At 49.5% G+C, this 22,940-nt stretch overlaps 1 protein-coding gene across 6 annotated transcripts in view; it reads left to right on the top strand.

Annotated features, from left to right (window-relative positions):
• Positions 1–22,940, top strand: part of LOC141176359 (ABC-type organic anion transporter ABCA8-like) — a 218,629-nt gene that overhangs the window by 121,325 nt on the left and 74,364 nt on the right. For 5 of the 6 annotated variants that reach the window (XM_073660306.1, XM_073660307.1, XM_073660304.1 and 2 more), the window contains 6 exons: positions 9,617–9,755; positions 14,583–14,673; positions 14,949–15,088; positions 15,197–15,316; positions 15,584–15,785; positions 16,361–16,527. In XM_073660306.1, the coding sequence (XP_073516407.1) occupies positions 9,617–9,755; positions 14,583–14,673; positions 14,949–15,088; positions 15,197–15,316; positions 15,584–15,785; positions 16,361–16,527 (859 nt within the window). The remainder of the gene's footprint in view (positions 1–9,616; positions 9,756–14,582; positions 14,674–14,948; positions 15,089–15,196; positions 15,317–15,583; positions 15,786–16,360; positions 16,528–22,940) is intronic. The other variant, XM_073660309.1, reaches the window with a different exon arrangement.

Genomic DNA, 22,940 nt, shown 5'->3' on the forward strand with positions numbered 1-22,940 from the left:
TATCCCACCGCTGCCACCGCAACTTTGCTGCCTCCAATTGTCAGGACTATCACGCAATTGGCCGACAATTGATGGACAAATCCTTGGCTGTTTTCAATACTAGGCCGGCTATTGGGCACTTCTCAGTGAACGTATGGTATATGCACATCTGATTCCAACGCATGAAATATACAGTACAGACCAAAAGTTTGGACACACCTTCTCATTTAAAGATTTTTTTGTATTTTCATGACTATGAAAATTGTACATTCACACTGAAGGCATCAAAACTATGAATTACCACATGTGGAATTATATACTTAACAAAAAAGTGTGAAACAACTGAAAATATGTCTTATATTCTAGGTTCTTCAAAGTAGCCACCTTTTGCTTTGATGACTGCTTTGCACACTCTTGGCATTCTCTTGATGAGCTTCAAGAGGTAGTCACCGGAAATGGTTTTCACTTCACAGGTGTGCCCTGTCAGGTTTAATAAGTGGGATTTCTTGCCTTATAAATGGGGTTGGGACCATCAGTTGTATTGTGCAGAAGTCTGGTGGATACACTGCTGAGAGTCCTACTGAATAGACTGTTAGAATTTGTATTATGGCAAGAAAAAAGCAGCTAAGTAAAGAAAAACGAGTGGCCATCATTACTTTAAGAAATGAAGTTCAGTCAGTCCGAAAAATTGGGCGAACTTTGAAAGTGTCTCCAAGTGCAGTTGCAAAAACCATCAAGCGCTACAAAGAAACTGGCTCACATGAGGACCGCCCCAGGAAAGGAAGACCAAGAGTCACCTCTGCTTCTGAGGATAAGTTTATCCGAGTCACCAGCCTCAGAAATCGCAGGTTAACAGCAGCTCAGATTAGAGACCAGGTCAATGCCACACAGAGTTCTAGCAGCAGACACATCTCTACAACAACTGTTAAGAGGAGACTTTGTGCATCAGGCCTTCATGGTAAAATAGCTGCTAGGAAACCACTGCTAAGGACAGGCAACAAGCAGAAGAGACTTGTTTGGGCTAAAGAACACAAGGAATGGACATTAGACCAGTGGAAATCTGTGCTTTGGTCTGATGAGACCAAATTTGAGATCTTTGGTTCCAACCACCGTGTCTTTGTGCGACGCAGAAAAGGTGAACGGATGGACTCTACATGCCTGGTTCCCACCGTGAAGCATGGAGGAGGAGGTGTGATGGTGTGGGGGTGCTTTGCTGGTGACACTGTTGGGGATTTATTCAAAATTGAAGGCATACTGAACCAGCATGGCTACCACAGCATCTTGCAGCGGCATGCTATTCCATCTGGATTGCGTTTAGTTGGACCATCATTTATTTTTCAACAGGACAATGACCCTAAACACACCTCCAGGCTGTGTAAGGGCTATTTGACCAAGAGGGAGAGTGATGGGGGGCTACGCCAGATGACCTGGCCTCCACAGTCACCAGACCTGAACCCAATCGAGATGGTTTGGGGTGAGCTGGACCGCAGAGTGAAGGCAAAAGGGCCAACAAGTGCGAAGTGTAACGGGTCTGGGAGGCGGAACCTCTGAGCTACTATACAAGGGGGCAGTCCTTGTAAGGGAGCGGGTGGCGACCAGGGAAGACGGGCAGGAGGTCACAGCAGGTGACCGGGACAGTCTCTGAGTGAACGGGCTGGAGGTCACGGCAAGTGACCGGGGCAGTCTCTGGATGAACGGGCTGATGGTCACGGCAAGTGACCGGGGCAGTCTCTGGATGAACGGGCAGATGGTCACGGCAAGTGACCGGGGCAGTCTCTAGGTAAAGGGTTGGTACGACCTGTGGCGGCTGATGATAGACGTGAGCTTCCAGGTGAGCGGGCAAGAGTCTCTGGATAAACGGGTGGTCACAGCATGTGACGGCGGAGCCTCCAGGAAGACCAACAGACAGGCGGCAGATGAGCGCTCCCAGGTGAGCGGGCAGAAGTCTCTGGACAGGCGGGTGGTCACAGCACGTGACGGCAGAGCCTCCAGGTAGGCTAGCAGACAGGCAGCAGATGAGCGCTCCCAGGTGAGCGAGCAGGAGTCACTGGACAGGCAGGTGGTCACAGCACGTGACGGCGGAGCCTCCAGGTAGGCTAGCAGACAGGCAGCAGATGAGCGCTCCCAGGTGAGCGGGCAGGAGTCACTGGACAGGCAGGTGGTCACAGCACGTGACGGCGGAGCCTCCAGGTAGACTAGCAGGCAGGTAGCAGGTGTGTGCTCCCAGGTGAGCGGGCAAGCTGGTCCATAGACAAACTGACAGGAGGTGGAAGACAGACCGTCGGACCTCGGGCAAGCAGGCAGGTGGCTGATGTGCACTCCCAGGTGAGCGGGCAGACTGGTCCTTAGACAGACTGACAGGAGTAGTAAGGCAGACCGTCGGACCTCAGACTAGCAGGCAGGTAGCAGATAATCAGGCAGGAATCTGGCAGGTAACTGGCAGGTAACTGGCAGGAACTGGCAATGGGACCTGAGGGCTGAAGCAGAGTAGTGAACAGTGCAACAACATTGCTCGGGCACCTCCATTTTGGAGGAGGTGCCTTATATATGGTGAAGTCCTCCGGCCATTGGCCGGGGACTCCTTAGGACGGCGCGCGCGGCCCCTTTAAGAGGGAGGGAGGGCGCGCGCGCGCGCCCTAAGCACAGTGGCCGGGAAGGAGCGCGCGCTGCCAGCAGAGCGGGAGAGGGACGCCGGGCACGGAGCAGAGCGGTGAGGGGAACAGCGTCCCTGCCTAGCAGAGGGCAGGGACGCCGGCGCTACAGTACCCCCCCCTTTAGGCCCCCCCTTTTTTAGGCCAGACAGAAATTTAGCTAGGATAAGAGGGGCATGGATGTTCTCCCGGGGCTCCCACGTTCTCTCTTCAGGACCAAACCCCTTCCAATCTACTAGAAAAAAGGTCTTTCCTCTTACCCTTTTGGTGGCAAGAATGTTCTCTACCTCAAACTCGTCCTCAGCGGAAACCGGAGCAGGAGGCGTACCTGTAGACTTGGAAAAAGAGTTAAGTACCACAGGTTTGAGGAGAGATACATGGAAGGAGTTAGGGATCCGTAAGTTGGCCGGGAGTTTTAATTTATAGGCCGCCGGGTTGATCTGACTGATGACCTCCAGAGGACCGATGAACCGAGGTCCTAACTTGTAAGAAGGTATCTTGAGTCGGACATATTTAGATGAGAGCCAGACTTTATCTCCAGGACGAAATTGTGGAGGATCCAGGCGTTTTTTGTCAGCGTGTCTTTTCATCCGTTCGGACGACTGGAGGAGTGCGGACCGGGTACTCTCCCAAATGGAGGAAAATTTGCTAACGAGAGATTCCGCAGCCGGGTTGTCCACAGAGGTGGAGACAGGAAAAGGAATCCGAGGATGCTGACCGAAGACTACAAAAAACGGGGATTTGGAGGAGGATTCGCTCTCGTGATTGTTATAGGAGAACTCGGCCCATGGTAGGAGATCCACCCAGTCTGAATGATGGGCATTAACGAAGTGCCGGAGGTAACTGGTCAGGTTCTGATTGATCCGCTCCACTTGACCATTAGACTGTGGGTGGTAAGCGGAAGAGAAGTCCAGGGTGACGTCTAGCAGTTTACAAGTGGCTCTCCAGAAACGTGAGGTGAACTGTACCCCACGATCCGACACGATGTGGAGGGGCAGGCCATGAAGACGGAAGATGTGGCGGATAAAGTCTTTAGCCAGCTCGGGTGCAGACGGGAGGCCAGGCAGGGGAATAAAGTGAGCCATCTTGGAAAAGCAGTCAGCGACCACCCAAATGACCGTACAACCGGCAGAGACGGGGAGATCAGTTATGAAGTCCATAGCAATATGCTGCCAGGGGGCAGCAGGCACAGGAAGCGGAAGAAGGCGACCGGCTGGCAGGTGTCTCGGGACTTTGTTGCGGGCGCAGTACACACAGGCAGAAACAAAGTCTATTACGTCCTTGTGCAGGGTAGGCCACCAGTAGTGCCGGACAATAAGCTGGAGGGTCTTTTTCTGACCGGCGTGGCCAGCTAGTTTAGATGAGTGACCCCAGTGTAGGATCTTCTCCCGATCAGGTACTGATACGAACGTCTTACCGGGAGGGAGACGATTTAGACTCACGGGAGCCACCTGCATTACTCTGGCGGGATCGATGATATGTTTAGGTTCTTCCTCGAGATCGGACACCAGAAAGGATCGGGACAAGGCATCTGCTTTGACGTTTTTGTCAGCCGGGCGAAAATGAAGAACAAAATCAAAGCGAACAAAAAACAAGGACCACCGGGCTTGGCGCGGGTTAAGTCTCTGGGCATGCTGGAGGTAAGCCAAGTTCTTGTGGTCAGTGTAAATTATTACCGGATGAAGAGCCCCCTCGAGTAGGTAACGCCACTCCTCCAATGCCAGTTTGATGGCCAATAACTCTCGGTCTCCTATGGAATAGTTGCGCTCAGAAGAGGAGAAGAGTTTGGAGAAGAAGCCACAAGTTACCATTCTCCCGGAAGACGATTTTTGGGTAAGTACCGCTCCGGCTCCAGAGGAGGAGGCGTCAACTTCCAGGAAGAACTGCTTGTTGCCGTCCGGGCGATGCAGCACCGGGGCGGAAGAGAAGGCCTGTTTTAAGGAAAGAAAGGCCTCCTCTGCTTCGGGCGGCCACTCTTTGGGATTAGTACCCTTACGGGTGAGCGCGGAAATTGGGGCAGTCCGGGAAGAGAAGTGTGGTATGAAGAGGCGGTAGTAGTTGGCGAAGCCCAGGAATCGCTGAATGGCCTTCAACCCCTCCGGTCGAGGCCATTTCTCGATGGCAGACAGTTTCTCTGGATCCATTCGTAGGCCGGTCTGAGAAATAATGTAGCCCAAAAACGGAAGCGAGGTCTGCTCAAAGAGGCACTTCTCGTATTTAGCGAAGAGGTGATTCTGCCTGAGCCTGAGCAGGACCTGACGAACGTCCCTCCGGTGAGTCTGGAGATCCGGAGAGAACACCAAGATGTCGTCCAGGTACACCACTATGCAGGAGTAGAGAAGGTCCCGGAAGATGTCATTGACCAACTCTTGAAAGACGGCAGGAGCGTTACAGAGACCAAAGGGCATTACCAGATATTCATAGTGGCCGTCCCGGGTGTTGAATGCCGTCTTCCATTCATCCCCCTGACGGATACGAACCAGGTTGTACGCCCCACGGAGGTCCAGTTTGGTGAAGATTCTAGCCCCCCTCAGGCGATCAAATAACTCCGGAATGAGCGGAAGGGGGTACTTATTCTTCACCGTGATCTGGTTAAGGCCTCTATAGTCTATACAGGGACGGAGAGAGCCGTCCTTCTTTTTGACGAAAAAGAAGCCTGCTCCCGCCGGAGAGGTAGATTTCCGGATGAATCCCCTGGCCAGATTCTCCTCAATATATTCGGACATCGACCGGGTCTCAGCAGCGGATAAAGGATAAATACGCCCACGGGGAGGAGTAGTACCAGGTAACAGGTCGATAGGGCAGTCGTATGGTCTATGAGGAGGTAGTGTCTCTGCTTCCTTTTTATTAAAGACATCTGCATAAGACCAATAAGGAATCGGAAGTCCAGGTAGATTAGCTGGGGTAGGAGAAGGACGGACGGGATGGACGGGAACCAGACAGGTCTTATGGCAGTCCTGTCCCCAGCGAAGGACTTCTCCGGTCTGCCAGTCAAGCACGGGTGCATGTCTCTGGAGCCAAGGTAGGCCTAGCAAGAGGGCGTGAGAGAGTCCAGGCAGAACATGAAAGGAGATGCTCTCAGAATGCAGCATTCCCACTTGCAGAGTTACGGATTCGGTGATGAGTTGGATGGGTTGTGGTAAGAGGCCCCCATCCACAGCAGCGACAGATATTGGTACAGCCAGAGGTTTGGTGGGAATACGGTATTTTTCTACCAGGGACTGTGAGATAAGATTCCCGGCCGCTCCAGAGTCAAGTTGGGCTAGTTCGAAATAACGATTCTCCCCGCAGATAATTGAGACTGACAGTAGCAGAGATGGAGAGGATTTATTCTTGTCTAGGTTGACCTCTCTGAGCGAACCTAGACACAGGCGTTTCCCGACCTCTCTGGGCAGGTACGGATCCGGTGCTCCTTACTGCCACAGTAGAAGCAGGTCCCCTCGGCACGGCGTAAGTCCTGACGGGTTTTGACCATCTTGGTCTGGTTGACCTGCATAGGCTCAGGAGAGTGTACCTGGGGAGAGACGGATGGAGTGACGGGTTTCTGAAAAGTAGGAGCTAGACGTGGAAACCTCCTCTCACGGGTGACCTCTTTGGCACGCTCCTGGAACCGTAGGTCAATCCGGGTGGCAAGAGTTATTAGGTCATCGAGAGTGGTAGGAATGTCCCGACCGGCAAGTTCATCTTTAATACGGCCGGACAGACCCTCCCAGAAGACGGATACCAGAGCGTCGTTATCCCAGGCCAGCTCCGAGGCAAGGGTACGGAACCGTATGGCATATTGGCCCACGGTGAGACTTCCCTGACGGAGGCGTAGCAGAGATGATGCGGATGAGGTCTTCCGTCCGGGTTCATCGAAGACTTTCCGGAAAGCCGTGAGAAAGGCAGGCAAGTCGGACACCAGGGGGTCTCCTCTCTCCCATAGAGGATTTAGACAGGCCAGGGCCTCCCCGGTGAGATGGGACATGATGAATGCAATTTTGGCCCGGTCGGAGTTAAACTGGTGGGACAATAGTTCAAAGTGCAGGGTGCACTGATTTATGAAGCCCCGAGCCTGGGCGGAGTCGCCTCCGAAGCGAGGAGGTGCAGAAAGCCGGGGTCCGGGGTAGGATACCATGGTATTAGTGGGCAGCGGGGCTGCCGGATTGCGAGACATGGCACTGGCGGAGGTTGCTGGTGGAGCAGTCAGAGTGTCCAGGCGAGTATTGACATTCCGCAGGTGACCCAGGATGGACTCCTGTTGGGACCTTTGACGGTACAGTTCATGACACAGGTCCGAGAGCGAGGGAGTTTGGGTGCCACCGGGTTCCATGGCCCGAGCAAACTAACGGGTCTGGGAGGCGGAACCTCTGAGCTACTATACAAGGGGGCAGTCCTTGTAAGGGAGCGGGTGGCGACCAGGGAAGACGGGCAGGAGGTCACAGCAGGTGACCGGGACAGTCTCTGAGTGAACGGGCTGGAGGTCACGGCAAGTGACCGGGGCAGTCTCTGGATGAACGGGCTGATGGTCACGGCAAGTGACCGGGGCAGTCTCTGAGTGAACGGGCAGATGGTCACGGCAAGTGACCGGGGCAGTCTCTGGATGAACGGGCAGATGGTCACGGCAAGTGACCGGGGCAGTCTCTAGGTAAAGGGTTGGTACGACCTGTGGCGGCTGATGATAGACGTGAGCTTCCAGGTGAGCAGGCGAGAGTCTCTGGAAGAACGGGTGATCACAGCATGTGACGGCGGAGCCTCCAGGAAGACCAACAGACAGGCGGCAGATGAGCGCTCCCAGGTGAGCGGGCAGAAGTCTCTGGACAGGCGGGTGGTCACAGCACATGACGGCAGAGCCTCCAGGTAGGCTAGCAGACAGGCAGCAGATGAGCGCTCCCAGGTGAGCAAGCAGGAGTCACTGGACAGGCAGGTGGTCACAGCACGTGACGGCGGAGCCTCCAGGTAGACTAGCAGGCAGGTAGCAGGTGTGTGCTCCCAGGTGAGCGGGCAAGCTGGTCCATAGACAGACTGACAGGAGGTGGAAGGCAGACCGTCGGACCTCGGGCAAGCAGGCAGGTGGCTGATGTGCACTCCCAGGTGAGCGGGCAGACTGGTCCTTAGACAGACTGACAGGAGTAGTAAGGCAGACCGTCGGACCTCAGACTAGCAGGCAGGTAGCAGATAATCAGGCAGGAATCTGGCAGGTAACTGGCAGGTAACTGGCAGGAACTGGCAATGGGACCTGAGGGCTGAAGCAGAGTAGTGAACAGTGCAACAACATTGCTCGGGCACCTCCATTTTGGAGGAGGTGTCTTATATATGGTGAAGTCCTCCGGCCATTGGCCGGGGACTCCTTAGGACGGCGCGCGCGGCCCCTTTAAGAGGGAGGGAGAGCGCGCGCGCCCTAAGCACAGTGGACGGGAAGGAGCGCGCGCTGCCAGCAGAGCGGGAGGAGGACGCCGGGCACGGAGCAGGGAGGTGAGGGGAACAGCGTCCCTGCCTAGCAGAGGGCAGGGACGCCGGCGCTACACTAAGCATCTCTGGGAACTCCTTCAAGATTGTTGGAAGACCATTTCCGGTGACTACCTCTTGAAGCTCATCAAGAGAATGCCAAGAGTGTGCAAAGCAGTCATCAAAGCAAAAGGTGGCTACTTTGAAGAACCTAGAATATAAGACATATTTTCAGTTGTTTCACACTTTTTTGTTAAGTATATAATTCCACATGTGGTAATTCATAGTTTTGATGCCTTCAGTGTGAATGTACAATTTTCATAGTCAAGAAAATACAGAAAAATCTTTAAATGAGAAGGTGTGTCCAAACTTTTGGTCTGTACTGTATATATACATATATATACCCCGTATGGTCACTGCCAATTCCACATTAACAAAAGGAACCACTAGCCGCCGCCTCCAATCGTTTATAGGCGGATTGGACGCCCGTCACAGGTAGTGTATGTCTTCGGGGGTGCGGTTTACAGAGCATGAGGAACAGAAACTATTAAATTTTATATTCAATCCATAAAGATAGGTAATGTTTATAAAAATATACATGATAATCCAGAATGGGAACAAAACTATACGGTATAAACAATTTCATACAATAAAAGGTGATAACAAAAGAAAAGTACTAAACCTGATGTCACGGAAATTGCGCAGGATCTTAATGAAGGGGAGCGCTCTGATGGGAAACGGAACAATCCTACAGCGAGCTGTATCTCCCAGAACTGAACAATGAGTATAATTCAGAATCAGTATTTATCAGATAACATGGGGCTTGTCATTCGGATGCGGCTCAGGTGACCAAAAATTAATAGATCCCCTAAACTGCAGGATGTTTGTTCCTCTGGAGGTCCCAGGTGGGAGATATTAATGCCGTATTTCCTGTCATGATTTTAACTTTCGATTGATAGGAAACATGGCATATATAATGTTATCCATCTGTCTGATAGTAATTTGAGGCTGATCGGCAGGCAGGACTGACCGCATTGCAAGGATATACATTGTGTTCGTCGCAGAGCATGCTGAAAATATTTATCCCAAGATGGAAGAGTTATCTCCACAGGCAATAAAAGTGTCGCCTCCCAGTCTTCGGTACAGACTTTTTGTCTGCTCTCCATCGGATAACCCACTTCAATTACCTGTTCACAGCAGGGGGTCGTAACTGAACAGGGATCAGATGTAGTGTTAGAGTGCAAGCTCTTGTTGCCTTTACAAGTTACAATGAAGTCATGCTTCAATCCTCAATGTGAGAGTGATACCATGTGATCCCCATAATCCTCTGTGATCCCCATAATCCTCTATGATCCCCATCCTCCTCTGTGCCCCCTATCATCATCTGTGACCCCCATCATCCTCTGTGACCCCCATCATCCTGTGTGATCGTGCGGTCACTGGAAGATTGATGTAATGTCGCTGCTGCAGCTGAAGAGCAGTCCAAGGTGGGTCTGGTGGCCGGAGAAGGTGCTGCCCTCCTCACAGCTCTGTAATCTGCTGCTGTATTTTATCTTCAGGTTCTTCTGCTCGATGAACCCACTGCCGGCCTCGACCCATTCTCCCGCCACCATGTCTGGGCCATACTGAAGGAACGCAAATCTCACCGGGTCACGCTCTTCAGCACTCAGTTCATGGACGAGGCCGACATCCTCGCTGGTGAGGAATTGTGGGATGCAATGTTTACCTTCCATGGCATCTCTTCACAGCAGCTCGCCTGACGATAACCTCACAGCAGCTCGCCTGACAACAATATCAGAGCAGCTCACCTGACGGTAATATCACAGGAGCTCTCCTGACTGTAATATCACAGCAGCTCTCCTGACTGTAATATCACAGCAGCTCTCCTGACTGTAATATCACAGCAGCTCTCCTGACTGTAACATCACAGCCGCTCTCCTGACTGTAATATCACAGCAGCTCTCCTGACTGTAATATCACAGCAGCTCTCCTGACTGTAATATCACAGCAGCTCTCCTGACTGTAATATCACAGCAGCTCTCCTGACTGTAATATCACAGCAGCTCTCCTGACTGTAATATCACAGCAGCTCTCCTGACTGTAACATCACAGCCGCTCTCCTGACTGTAACATCACAGCCGCTCTCCTGACTGTAATATCACAGCAGCTCTCCTGACTGTAACATCACAGCAGCTCTCCTGACTGTAATATCACAGCAGCTCTCCTGACTGTAATATCACAGCAGCTCTCCTGACTGTAATATCACAGCAGCTCTCCTGACTGTAACATCACAGCAGCTCTCCTGACTGTAACATCACAGCAGCTCTCCTGACTGTAATATCACAGCAGCTCTCCTGACTGTAATATCACAGCAGCTCTCCTGACTGTAATATCACAGGAGCTCTCCTGACTGTAATATCACAGCAGCTCTCCTGACTGTAATATCACAGCAGCTCTCCTGACTGTAATATCACAGCAACTCTCCTGACTGTAACATCACAGCAGCTCTCCTGACTGTAATATCACAGCAGCTCTCCTGACTGTAACATCACAGCAGCTCTCCTGACTGTAATATCACAGCAACTCTCCTGACTGTAACATCACAGCAGCTCTCCTGACTGTAATATCACAGCAGCTCTCCTGACTGTAACATCACAGCCGCTCTCCTGACTGTAATATCACAGCAGCTCTCCTGACTGTAACATCACAGCAGCTCTCCTGACTGTAACATCACAGCAGCTCTCCTGACTGTAATATCACAGCAGCTCTCCTGACTGTAACATCACAGCAGCTCTCCTGACTGTAATATCACAGCAGCTCTCCTGACTGTAATATCACAGCAGCTCTCCTGACTGTAATATCACAGCAGCTCTCCTGACTGTAACATCACAGCAGCTCTCCTGACTGTAACATCACAGCAGCTCTCCTGACTGTAACATCACAGCAGCTCTCCTGACTGTAATATCACAGCAGCTCTCCTGACTGTAATATCACAGCAGCTCTCCTGACTGTAATATCACAGCAGCTCTCCTGACTGTAATATCACAGCAGCTCTCCTGACTGTAACATCACAGCAGCTCTCCTGACTGTAATATCACAGCAGCTCTCCTGATTGTAATATCACAGCAGCTCTCCTGACTGTAACATCACAGCAGCTCTCCTGACTGTAACATCACAGCAACTCTCCTGACTGTAACATCACAGCAGCTCTCCTGACTGTAACATCACAGCAGCTCACCTGACGGTAACATCACAGCAGCTCTCCTGACTGTAACATCACAGCAGCTCACCTGACTGTAATATCACAGCAGCTCTCCTGACTGTAATATCACAGCCGCTCTCCTGACTGTAATATCACAGCAGCTCTCCTGACTGTAGCATCACAGCAGCTCTCCTGACTGTAATATCACAGCAGCTCTCCTGATTGTAATATCACAGCAGCTCTCCTGACTGTAACATCACAGCAACTCTCCTGACTGTAACATCACAGCAGCTCTCCTGACTGTAACATCACAGCAGCTCTCCTGACTGTAACATCACAGCAGCTCTCCTGACTGTAACATCACAGCAGCTCACCTGACTGTAACATCACAGCAGCTCTCCTGACTGTAATATCACAGCAGCTCTCCTGACTGTAATATCACAGCAGCTCTTCTGACTGTAATATCACAGCAGCTCTCCTGACTGTAATATCACAGCAGCTCACCTGACTGTAACATCACAGCAGCTCACCTGACTGTAACATCACAGCAGCTCTCCTGACTGTAATATCACAGCAGCTCTCCTGACTGTAATATCACAGCAGCTCTCCTGACTGTAATATCACAGCAGCTCTCCTGACTGTAATATCACAGCAGCTCTCCTGACTGTAATATCACAGCAGCTCTCCTGACTGTAACATCACAGCAGCTCACCTGACTGTAACATCACAGCAGCTCACCTGACTGTAATATCACAGCAGCTCTCCTGACTGTAACATCACAGCAGCTCTCCTGACTGTAACATCACAGCAGCTCACCTGACTGTAATATCACAGCAACTCTCCTGACTGTAACATCACAGCAGCTCTCCTGACTGTAATATCACAGCAGCTCACCTGACTGTAACATCACAGCAGCTCTCCTGACTGTAATATCACAGCAGCTCTCCTGACTGTAACATCACAGCAGCTCTCCTGACTGTAACATCACAGCAGCTCTCCTGACTGTAATATCACAGCAGCTCTCCTGACTGTAACATCACAGCAGCTCTCCTGACTGTAATATCACAGCAGCTCTCCTGACTGTAATATCACAGCAGCTCTCCTGACTGTAATATCACAGCAGCTCTCCTGACTGTAATATCACAGCAACTCTCCTGACTGTAACATCACAGCAGCTCTCCTGACTGTAATATCACAGCAGCTCACCTGACTGTAACATCACAGCAGCTCTCCTGACTGTAACATCACAGCAGCTCTCGTGACTGTAACATCACAGCAGCTCTCCTGACTGTAATATCACAGCAGCTCTCCTGACTGTAATATCACAGCAGCTCTCCTGACTGTAATATCACAGCAGCTCTCCTGACTGTAATATCACAGCAGCTCTCCTGACTGTAATATCACAGCAGCTCTCCTGACTGTAATATCACAGCAGCTCTCCTGACTGTAATATCACAGCAACTCTCCTGACTGTAATATCACAGCAACTCTCCTGACTGTAACATCACAGCAGCTCTCCTGACTGTAATATCACAGCAGCTCACCTGACTGTAACATCACAGCAGCTCACCTGACTGTAATATCACAGCAGCTCTCCTGACTGTAATATCACAGCAACTCTCCTGACTGTAACATCACAGCAGCTCTCCTGACTGTAATATCACAGCAGCTCACCTGACTGTAACATCACAGCAGCTCACCTGACTGTAATATCACAGCAGCTCACCTGACTGTAACATCACAGCAGCTCTCCTGACTGTAACATCACAGCAGCTCTCCTGACTGTAACATCACAGCAGCTCTCCTGACTGTAACATCACAGCAGCTCTCCTGACTGTAACATCACAGCAGCTCTCCTGACTGTAACATCACAGCAGCTCTCCTGACTGTAATATCACAGCAGCTCTCCTGACTGTAATATCACAGCAGCTCTCCTGACTGTAACATCACAGCAGCTCTCCTGACTGTAACATCACAGCAGCTCTCCTGACTGTAATATCACAGCAGCTCTCCTGACTGTAACATCACAGCAGCTCTCCTGACTGTAACATCACAGCAGCTCTCCTGACTGTAACATCACAGCAGCTCTCCTGACTGTAATATCACAGCAGCTCTCCTGACTGTAATATCACAGCAGCTCTCCTGACTGTAACATCACAGCAGCTCTCCTGACTGTAACATCACAGCAGCTCACCTGACTGTAACATCACAGCAGCTCACCTGACTGTAATATCACAGGAGCTCTCCTGACTGTAACATCACAGCAGCTCACCTGACTGTAACATCACAGCAGCTCTCCTGACTGTAATATCACAGCAACTCTCCTGACTGTAACATCACAGCAGCTCTCCTGACTGTAATATCACAGCAACTCTCCTGACTGTAACATCACAGCAGCTCTCCTGACTGTAATATCACAGCAACTCTCCTGACTGTAATATCACAGCAGCTCTCCTGACTGTAATATCACAGCAGCTCTCCTGACTGTAACATCACAGCAGCTCGCCTGACTGTAACATCACAGCAGCTCTCCTGACTGTAATATCACAGCAACTCTCCTGACTGTAACATCACAGCAGCTCTCCTGACTGTAATATCACAGCAACTCTCCTGACTGTAACATCACAGCAGCTCTCCTGACTGTAATATCACAGCAGCTCTCCTGACTGTAATATCACAGCAGCTCTCCTGACTGTAATATCACAGCAGCTCTCCTGACTGTAACATCACAGCAGCTCGCCTGACTGTAATATCACAGCAGCTCTCCTGACTGTAACATCACAGCAGCTCTCCTGACTGTAATATCACAGCAGCTCTCCTGACTGTAACATCACAGCAGCTCGCCTGACTGTAATATCACAGCAGCTCTCCTGACTGTAACATCACAGCAGCTCGCCTGACTGTAATATCACAGCAACTTTCCTGCTGGTAAAATCACAGCAGCTCTCCTGACTGTAACATCACAGCAGCTCTCCTGACTGTAATATCACAGCAGCTCTCCTGACTGTAACATCACAGCAGCTCTCCTGACTGTAACATCACAGCAGCTCTCCTGACTGTAATATCACAGCAGCTCTCCTGACTGTAACATCACAGCAGCTCTCCTGACTGTAACATCACAGCAGCTCTCCTGACTGTAACATCACAGCAGCTCACCTGACTGTAATATCACAGCAGCTCACCTGACTGTAATATCACAGCAGCTCTCCTGACTGTAACATCACAGCAGCTCACCTGACTGTAATATCACAGCAACTTTCCTGCTGGTAAAATCACACCATATTCTGTTTTCTCCAAACTTCTCATTAACTCTTCGATTCCAGATCGGAAGGCGGTGCTCAGCAACGGACGTCTGAAATGCGTCGGCTCCTCCTTGTTTCTGAAAAGGAATTGGGGGATCGGCTATCATTTGAGGTATGTGAGGTTTCTGTGGGGAGCACTCTGTTAGCCTCAGAACTGATATCGGCCCGGGCTGTAATAATCGGGTCAGTTGCGTCCGCAGCCCCGTACAATCCTATGCATCACCACCTGTCATTATCTGCACTGTTCTTTTCCATAAACCGCCCAGACAAGCGCATGCCGCCATTTTTCCACTTGAGCTTGCACAATATTGCTCATGGCCTACAGTCGCTCTATGGGCGGCCTCTGCTGCGGACACAGACTGGATACACGCCTTATTTATCCCCTAGAATGCAGGTGTCGCCATCTTGTAACCCGGACGCCATCACCTCTCTTGTACAAGAACACGTCTCCAGCGCCAAACTTAGCACCCAGAACGTAGAGGACCTCACCTTCACACTGCCCTTCCACAAGATGGACTCCTTTCCAGGTACTCCTAAAAGGGAACCTACAGATCTCCGGTGCAGACTGACAGCCGCAGTCACCGGGTGGGACCACGTGTAACGTATTATCACAAAATGTCCAAAATATTCCCCAGATCTGTTCTCTCACCTGGATGAGCGCGTGGGTGCGGACATCGTGAGTTACGGAGTGTCCATCACCACGCTGGACGACGTCTTCCTGAAACTGGAGGGACAGGAGGAGATTGAGAAGGGAGGTAAATGGCAGAAAGAAGACAGGAGGGGTTCATTCAGATGCTTGCACCCCTCACTACATTGGGTTCATCTTTGTCCTCTGAGCGCCATAAACTCAGATCTACTCCGTGGCATAAATTATGGTAAATCTGCCGGTGACGGTTGCACTAATATTTGTACTGTTCTTTTATGCTCTTGATAAATTCCCAATCTGCAGTCAGACGCCCAACTCCTTTACACTTACACTTCTATCGTAGTGATTTTATATAGTTTTTTTTCCTTTTAATCAGATTATGGCGTTTTTGCTCCATCTGAACAAACTGAAGATGAGAGCAGAGAGTTGTCCTCGGAGGTGGAGGACTCCGCGCTGTTGATGTCAGACTCCGGCACCGTCACTCTTCGCGGACTGGCTCTATGGAGGCAGCAGGTGCTGACGGTGGCGCGGATCCGATACCTGAAGTTAAAGCATGACATGAAAGGCATCCGATCCATGTGAGTCCTTAAAGGTTTTCTCAGCCTTGAGCAATCCCTACTATTGTAAGATCTGCCTATCCTTCAGGGTCATCCTGGGCCTCCCAGCCTTCCCAGTACACTGACCTCCGCATCTTGGCAAGAGGTTCCCTCTTGTGGCACCAAATGTAAAAGGGTCAATCACCAGTATCCCTTGACCAAAGTTTCGGTGTGACGCCCCCTCTCAATGGGATGAGGATCAAAATCGCTGTCACTTGGGAACTAGTGTAACGGTAACCTGGGAATCCGGACGCTGTCACCTGGGAATCTGGATGATGTCACCTGGGAATCTGGATGAAGTCACCTGGGAATCTGGATGATGTCACCTGGGACATCCTTATCACTACAGTCCTGGAGACTCTTCAGATTCAGTCCCCTGTTCCCTTCACTACAATTCATTCTCCAGGATTTCCTCACTGCCCAGACTTTCTTGAAGTGGAAGCCGCCATTACTCTTCTTTCTGAGGACCTACTGTTGACAACCTTTACCCACCTCCTCTTGCGTCCCCCTATGCTCTTCTCCTTCATGTGCCGCATGACCCTTTTCTTGTCTTTCAGATTACTCCTTCTGTTCCTCTACATTCTGCCCCTGATTGTTACGACTGTATTACTAGACGCCCTGCCTACCTTTCATAACTGGAAACTCAGTCCGGATCTTTATTTCCGAGGACCAGGACACCGGGAGCACAAGTATTTCACCAGCCTCCTGGTCCATAACAACACAGGTAGGAAAGTTCAGCTATTCCCCACTAGGTCCTCTACCCGGTGCTGGAGGTTGGCGCCCCCATGTTCTCTGGATTCTAAATGTACATTTGAATGCTGGTGACGTAGCTCTATGAATGTCCAGCAGTTGGTCCACGTCCCTGACATGGTGGTGACATAGCTCCATGGATATCCAGCGGTTTGTCCATGTCTCAATGATGCCGGTGACGTAGCTCCATGAATGTCCAGCAGTTAGTCCATGTCCCACTAATGCGTGTGACATAGCTCCAAGGATATCCAGCAGTTGGTCCACGTCCCTGAAATGGTGGTGACATAGCTCCATGGATGTCCAGCAGTTGGTCCACGTCCCTGAAATGGTGGTGACATAGCTCCATGGATGTCCAGCAGTTGGTCCACGTCCCTGAAATGGTGGTGACATAGCTCCATGGATGTCCAGCAGTTGGTCCACGTCCCTGAAATGGTGGTGACATAGCTCCATGGATGTCCAGCAGTTGGTCCACATCCATGAAATGGTGGTGACACAGCTCCATGGATGTCCAGCAGTTGGTCCACGTCCATGAAATGGTGGTGACATAGCTCCATGGATATCCAGCGGTTTGTCCATGTCTCAATGATGCCGGTGATGTAGCTCCATGAATGTCCAGCAGTTAGTCCATGTCCCACTAATGAATGTGACATAGCTCCATGGATGTCCAGCAGTTGGTCCACGTCCCGGAAATGGTGGTGACATAGCTCTATGGATGTCCAGTGGTTTGTCCACGTTCCAGTAATGCCGGTGACATAGCTCCATGGATGTCCAGCAGTTGGTCCACGTCCCAGAAATGGTGGTGACATAGCTCCATGGATGTCCAGCGGTTGGTCCACGTCCCGTTAATGCCAGCGAAGTAGCTCATTGGATGTCCAGCAGTTGGTTCACATCCCATTAATGCCGGCGATGTAGCTCCATGGATGTCTAGCGGGTTGGTCCGTGTCCCGGTAATGTCATCGATGTAGCTCCATGGATGTCCAGTGGTTGGTCCGTGTCCCGGTAATGTCAGCGATGTAGCTCCATGGATGTCCAGTGGTTGGTCCGTGTCCCGGTAATGCCAGCGATGTAGCTCCATGGATGTCCAGTGGTTGGTCCGTGTCCCGGTAATGTCAGCGATGTAGTTCCATGGATGTCCAGTGGTTGGTCCGTGTCCCGGTAATGTCAGCGATGTAGCTCCATGGATGTCCAGTGCTTGGTCCGTGTCCCGGTAATGTCAGCGATGTAGCTCCATGGATGTCCAGTGGTTGGTCCGTGTACCAGTAATGCTGATGATATATCTCTATGGATGTCCAGTGGTTGGTCTGTGTCCCGGTAATGACTTTGAAGACCTAGGCCGTAAAGTGAAGGAACTGGGAGTGCAGGTTGTCTTCACATCCATCCTCCCAGTGGATGGACATGGAACAAGGAGATTAAACAGGATTTTACAGGTGAACAACTGGCTACGTCAATGGTGCCGTCAGCAACATTCTGAGTGAAAATAGAAGAGCAAGAGAAACCGACTACAAACTAAAATGTGTCTATAGAAATGCCCAGAGCATGGGTGTCAGAGGAGTTTTTCTCAATTAGAAATGGTCCACACCTGAATTTGTAAGATAATTTGTTATTTATTGATCATGCTAGCATGGAGACAAATTGACAGCTAAACAAGATATTAGCATAATTAAATGTCTGCCTTGATATAATTTCATCAAATTTAAATAGATAAAAGATAAAGGTGAGTCTCAACAATAATTCTAGTTCTGGAAAGTTACATAGTTATAAAAAATAGAAATGTAGCTACGATATGAAGGTCATATAGTTATTAAGTTATTAAGAAATTATTAAGTGGCAGAAGATTGGAGAAGGGCAAATGTTGTCCCTATTTTCAAAAAGGGGTAGAAGATGGAGCCAGGAAATTACAGGCCAGTGATCCTTACTACTGTACCAGGAAATTACAGGCCAGTGATCCTTACTACTGTACCAGGAAATTACAGGCCAGTGATCCTTACTACTGTACCAGGAAATTACAGGCCAGTGATCCTTACTACTGTACCAGGAAATTACAGGCCAGTGATCCTTACTACTGTACCAGGAAATTACAGGCCAGTGATCCTTACTACTGTTCCAGGGAATTACAGGCCAGTGAGCCTTACTTCTATATTACGGAATTACAGGCCAGTGATCCTTACTTCTACAGCAGGAAATTACAGGCCAGTGATCCTTACTTCTACAGCAGGAAATTACAGGCCAGTGAGCCTTACTTCTATACCAGGGAATTACAAGCCAGTGAGCCTTACTTCTATACCAGGAAAGATCTTTGAATGAATTATTAAACAGCATGTATGTAAGTAGTTGGATAAGAATACAGTAATTAACCAGAGCCAGCACGGCTTTGTAGCAAACAAGTCATGCCAGATTTATCTAATTTCCTTCGACGATGGAATCACTGACTGGGTGGATCAGGGAAATACAGTAGATATAGTATATCTCAACTTCAGGAAAGCATTTGATAAAGAATCTCATACTATCCTTATTGAGAAAATGACCAACAATGGAATTGACAAAGCTAGGCTAGGTGGATTCATAACTGGCTCAGTGATCGGACCCAAAGAGTGGTAATAAATGGTTGCACATCAAATTGGAAGAGTGTTTCTAGTGGGGAACCACAAGGCTCTGTCCTGGCCCCAGTGTTGTTCAACATTTTTATAAATGACCTAGATAAGGGAACTAAAGGTAAACTAATCAAATTTGCAGATGATGCAAAGCTAGGAGGGATAGCTAACACTAGAGAAGAGCGAGAAAAGATTCAGAAGGAGCTAGATAAGCTTGAACAATAGACAGGGACTAATAGAATGAGATTCAACAGGGAGAAATGCAAGATTCTACATCTGGGCAAGAAAAAGGAAATTACCGCTACAGAATGAGAGGAATAAAACTAAGAAGACTTGAGTATACTAATAGATCACAGACTGCACATGAATCAACAGTGTGATGCAGCAGCAAAAAAGGCAAATACAATTCTGGGATGTCTAGATCACGTGAAGTAATTATCCCCTCTACTCCTCCTTGGTCAGACCTCATCTGGATACTGTGTCCAGTTCTGGGAGGTATTAGGAGAAGCATAGAGTCTAGATCACGTGAAGTAATTATCCCCTCTACTCCTCCTTGGTCAGACCTCATCTGGATAATGTGTCCAGTTCTGGGAGGTATTAGGAGAAGCATAGAGTCTAGATCACATGAAGTAATTATCCCCTCTACTCCTCCTTGGTCAGACCTCATCTGGATACTGTGTCCAGTTCTGGGAGGTATTAGGAGAAGCATAGAGTCTAGATCACGTGAAGTAATTATCCCCTCTACTCCTCCTTGGTCAGACCTCATCTGGATACTGTGTCCAGTTCTGGGAGGTATTAGGAGAAGCATAGAGTCTAGATGATGTGAAGTAATTATCCCTCTCTACTCCTCCTTGGTCAGACCTCATCTGGATACTGTGTCCAGTTCTGGGAGGTATTAGGAGAAGCATAGAGTCTAGATCACGTGAAGTAATTATCCCCCTCTACTCCTCCTTGGTCAGACATCATCTGGATACTGTGTCCAGTTCTGGGAGGTATTAGGAGAAGCATCGAGTCTAGATCATGTGAAGTAATTATCCCCCTCTACTCCTCCTTGGTCAGACCTCATCTGGATACTGCGTCCAGTTCTGGGAGGTATTAGGAGAAGCATAGAGTCTAGATCACGTGAAGTCATTATCTCCTCTACTCCTCCTTGGTCAGACCTCATCTGGATACTGTGTCCAGTTCTGGAGGTATTAGGAGAAGCATAGAGTCTAGATCACGTGAAGTCATTATCCCCTCTACTCCTCCTTGGTCAGACCTCATCTGGATAATGTGTCCAGTTCTGGGAGGTATTAGGAGAAGCATAGAGTCTAGATCACGTGAAGTAATTATCCCCCTCTACTCCTCCTTGGTCAGACCTCATCTGGATACTGTGTCCAGTTCTGGGAGGTATTAGGAGAAGCATAGAGTCTAGATGATGTGAAGTAATTATCCCTCTCTACTCCTCCTTGGTCAGACCTCATCTGGATACTGTGCCCAGTTCTGGGAGGTATTAGGAGAAGCATAGAGTCTAGATCACGTGAAGTAATTATCCCCCTCTACTCCTCCTTGGTCAGACCTCATCTGGATAGTGTGTCCAGTTCTGGGAGGTATTAGGAGAAGCATAGAGTCTAGATCTCGTGAAGTAATTATCCTCTCTACTCCTCCTTGGTTAGACCTCATCTGGATACTGTGCCCAGTTCTGGGAGGTATTAGGAGAAGCATAGAGTCTAGATCACGTGAAGTAATTATCCTCCTCTACTCCTCCTTGGTCAGACCTCATCTGGATACTGTGTCCAGTTCTGGGAGGTATTGGGAGAAGCATAGAGTCTAGATCACGTGAAGTAATTATCCCCCTCTACTCCTCCTTGGTCAGACCTCATCTGGATACTGTGTCCAGTTCTGGGAGGTATTAGGAGAAGCATAGAGTCTAGATCACGTGAAGTAATTATCCCCCTCTACTCCTCCTTGGTCAGACCTCATCTGGATACTGTGTCCAGTTCTGGGAGGTATTAGGAGAAGCATAGAGTCTAGATCACGTGAAGTAATTATCCCCTCTACTCCTCCTTGGTCAGACCTCATCTGGATACTGTGCCCAGTTCTGGGAGGTATTAGGAGAAGCATAGAGTCTAGATCACGTGAAGTAATTATCCCCCTCTACTCCTCCTTGGTTAGACCTCATCTGGATACTGTGTACAGTACTGGGAGGTATTAGGAGAAGCATAGAGTCTAGATCACGTGAAGTAATTATCTCCCTCTACTCCTCCTTAGTCAGACCTCATCTGGATGCTGTGTCCAGTTCTGGGAGGTATTAGGAGAAGCATAGAGTCTAGATCACGTGAAGTAATTATCCTCCTCTTCTCCTCCTTGGTCAGACCTCATCTGGATACTGTGTCCAGTTCTGGGAGGTATTAGGAGAAGCATAGAGTCTAGATCATGTGAAGTAATTATCCTCTCTAGTCCTCCTTGGTCAGACCTCATCTGGATACTGTGTCCAGTTCTGGGAGGTATTAGGAGAAGCATAGAGTCTAGATCATGTGAAGTAATTATCCTCTCTAGTCCTCCTTGGTCAGACCTCATCTGGATACTGTGTCCAGTTCTGGGAGGTATTAGGAGAAGCATAGAGTCTAGATCATGTGAAGTAATTATCCTCTCTACTCCTCCTTGGTCAGACCTCATCTGGATACTGTGCCCAGTTCTGGGAGGTATTAGGAGAAGCATAGAGTCTAGATCACGTGAAGTAATTATCCCCTCTACTCCTCCTTGGTCAGACCTCATCTGGATACTGTGTCCAGTTCTGGGAGGTATTAGGAGAAGCATTGAGTCTAGATCACGTGAAGTAATTATCCCCTCTACTCCTCCTTGGTCAGACCTCATCTGGATACTGTGTCCAGTTCTGGGAGGTATTAGGAGAAGCATAGAGTCTAGATCACGTGAAGTAATTATACCCCTCTACTCCTCATTGGTCAGACCTCATCTGGATACTGTGTCCAGTTCTGGGAGGTATTAGGAGAAGCATAGAGTCTAGATCACGTGAAGTAATTATCCCCTCTACTCCTCCTTGGTCAGACCTCATCTGGATACTGTGTCCAGTTCTGGGAGGTATTAGGAGAAGCGTAGAGTCTAGATCACGTGAAGTAATTATCCTCCTCTACTCCTCCTTGGTCAGACCTCATCTGGATACTGTGTCCAGTTCTGGGAGGTATTAGGAGAAGCATAGAGTCTAGATCACGTGAAGTAATTATCCCCTCTACTCCTCCTTGGTCAGACGTCATCTGGATACTGTGCCCAGTTCTGGGATGTATTAGGAGAAGCATAGAGTCTAGATCACGTGAAGTAATTATCCCCTCTACTCCTCCTTGGTCAGACCTCATCTGGATACTGTGTCCAGTTCTGGGAGGTATTAGGAGAAGCATAGAGTCTAGATCACGTGAAGTAATTATCCCCTCTACTCCTCCTTGGTCAGACCTCATCTGGATACTGTGTCCAGTTCTGGGAGGTATTAGGAGATGCATAGAGTCTAGATCATGTGAAGTAATTATCCCCTCTACTCCTCCTTGGTCAGACCTCATCTGGATACTGTGTCCAGTTCTGGGAGGTATTAGGAGAAGCATAGAGTCTAGATCATGTGAAGTAATTATCCCCCTCTACTCCTCCTTGGTCAGACCTCATCTGGATACTGTGTCCAGTTCTGGGAGGTATTAGGAGATGCATAGAGTCTAGATCACGTGAAGTAATTATCCCCTCTACTCCTCCTTGGTCAGACCTCATCTGGATACTGTGTCCAGTTCTGGGAGGTATTAGGAGAAGCATAGAG

Source organism: Phyllobates terribilis, unplaced genomic scaffold, assembly GCF_046119375.1.
Source record: "Phyllobates terribilis strain yellow unplaced genomic scaffold, ASM4611937v1 Scaffold_25__1_contigs__length_18738178, whole genome shotgun sequence".
NCBI classification, from domain to species: domain Eukaryota; kingdom Metazoa; phylum Chordata; class Amphibia; order Anura; family Dendrobatidae; genus Phyllobates; species Phyllobates terribilis.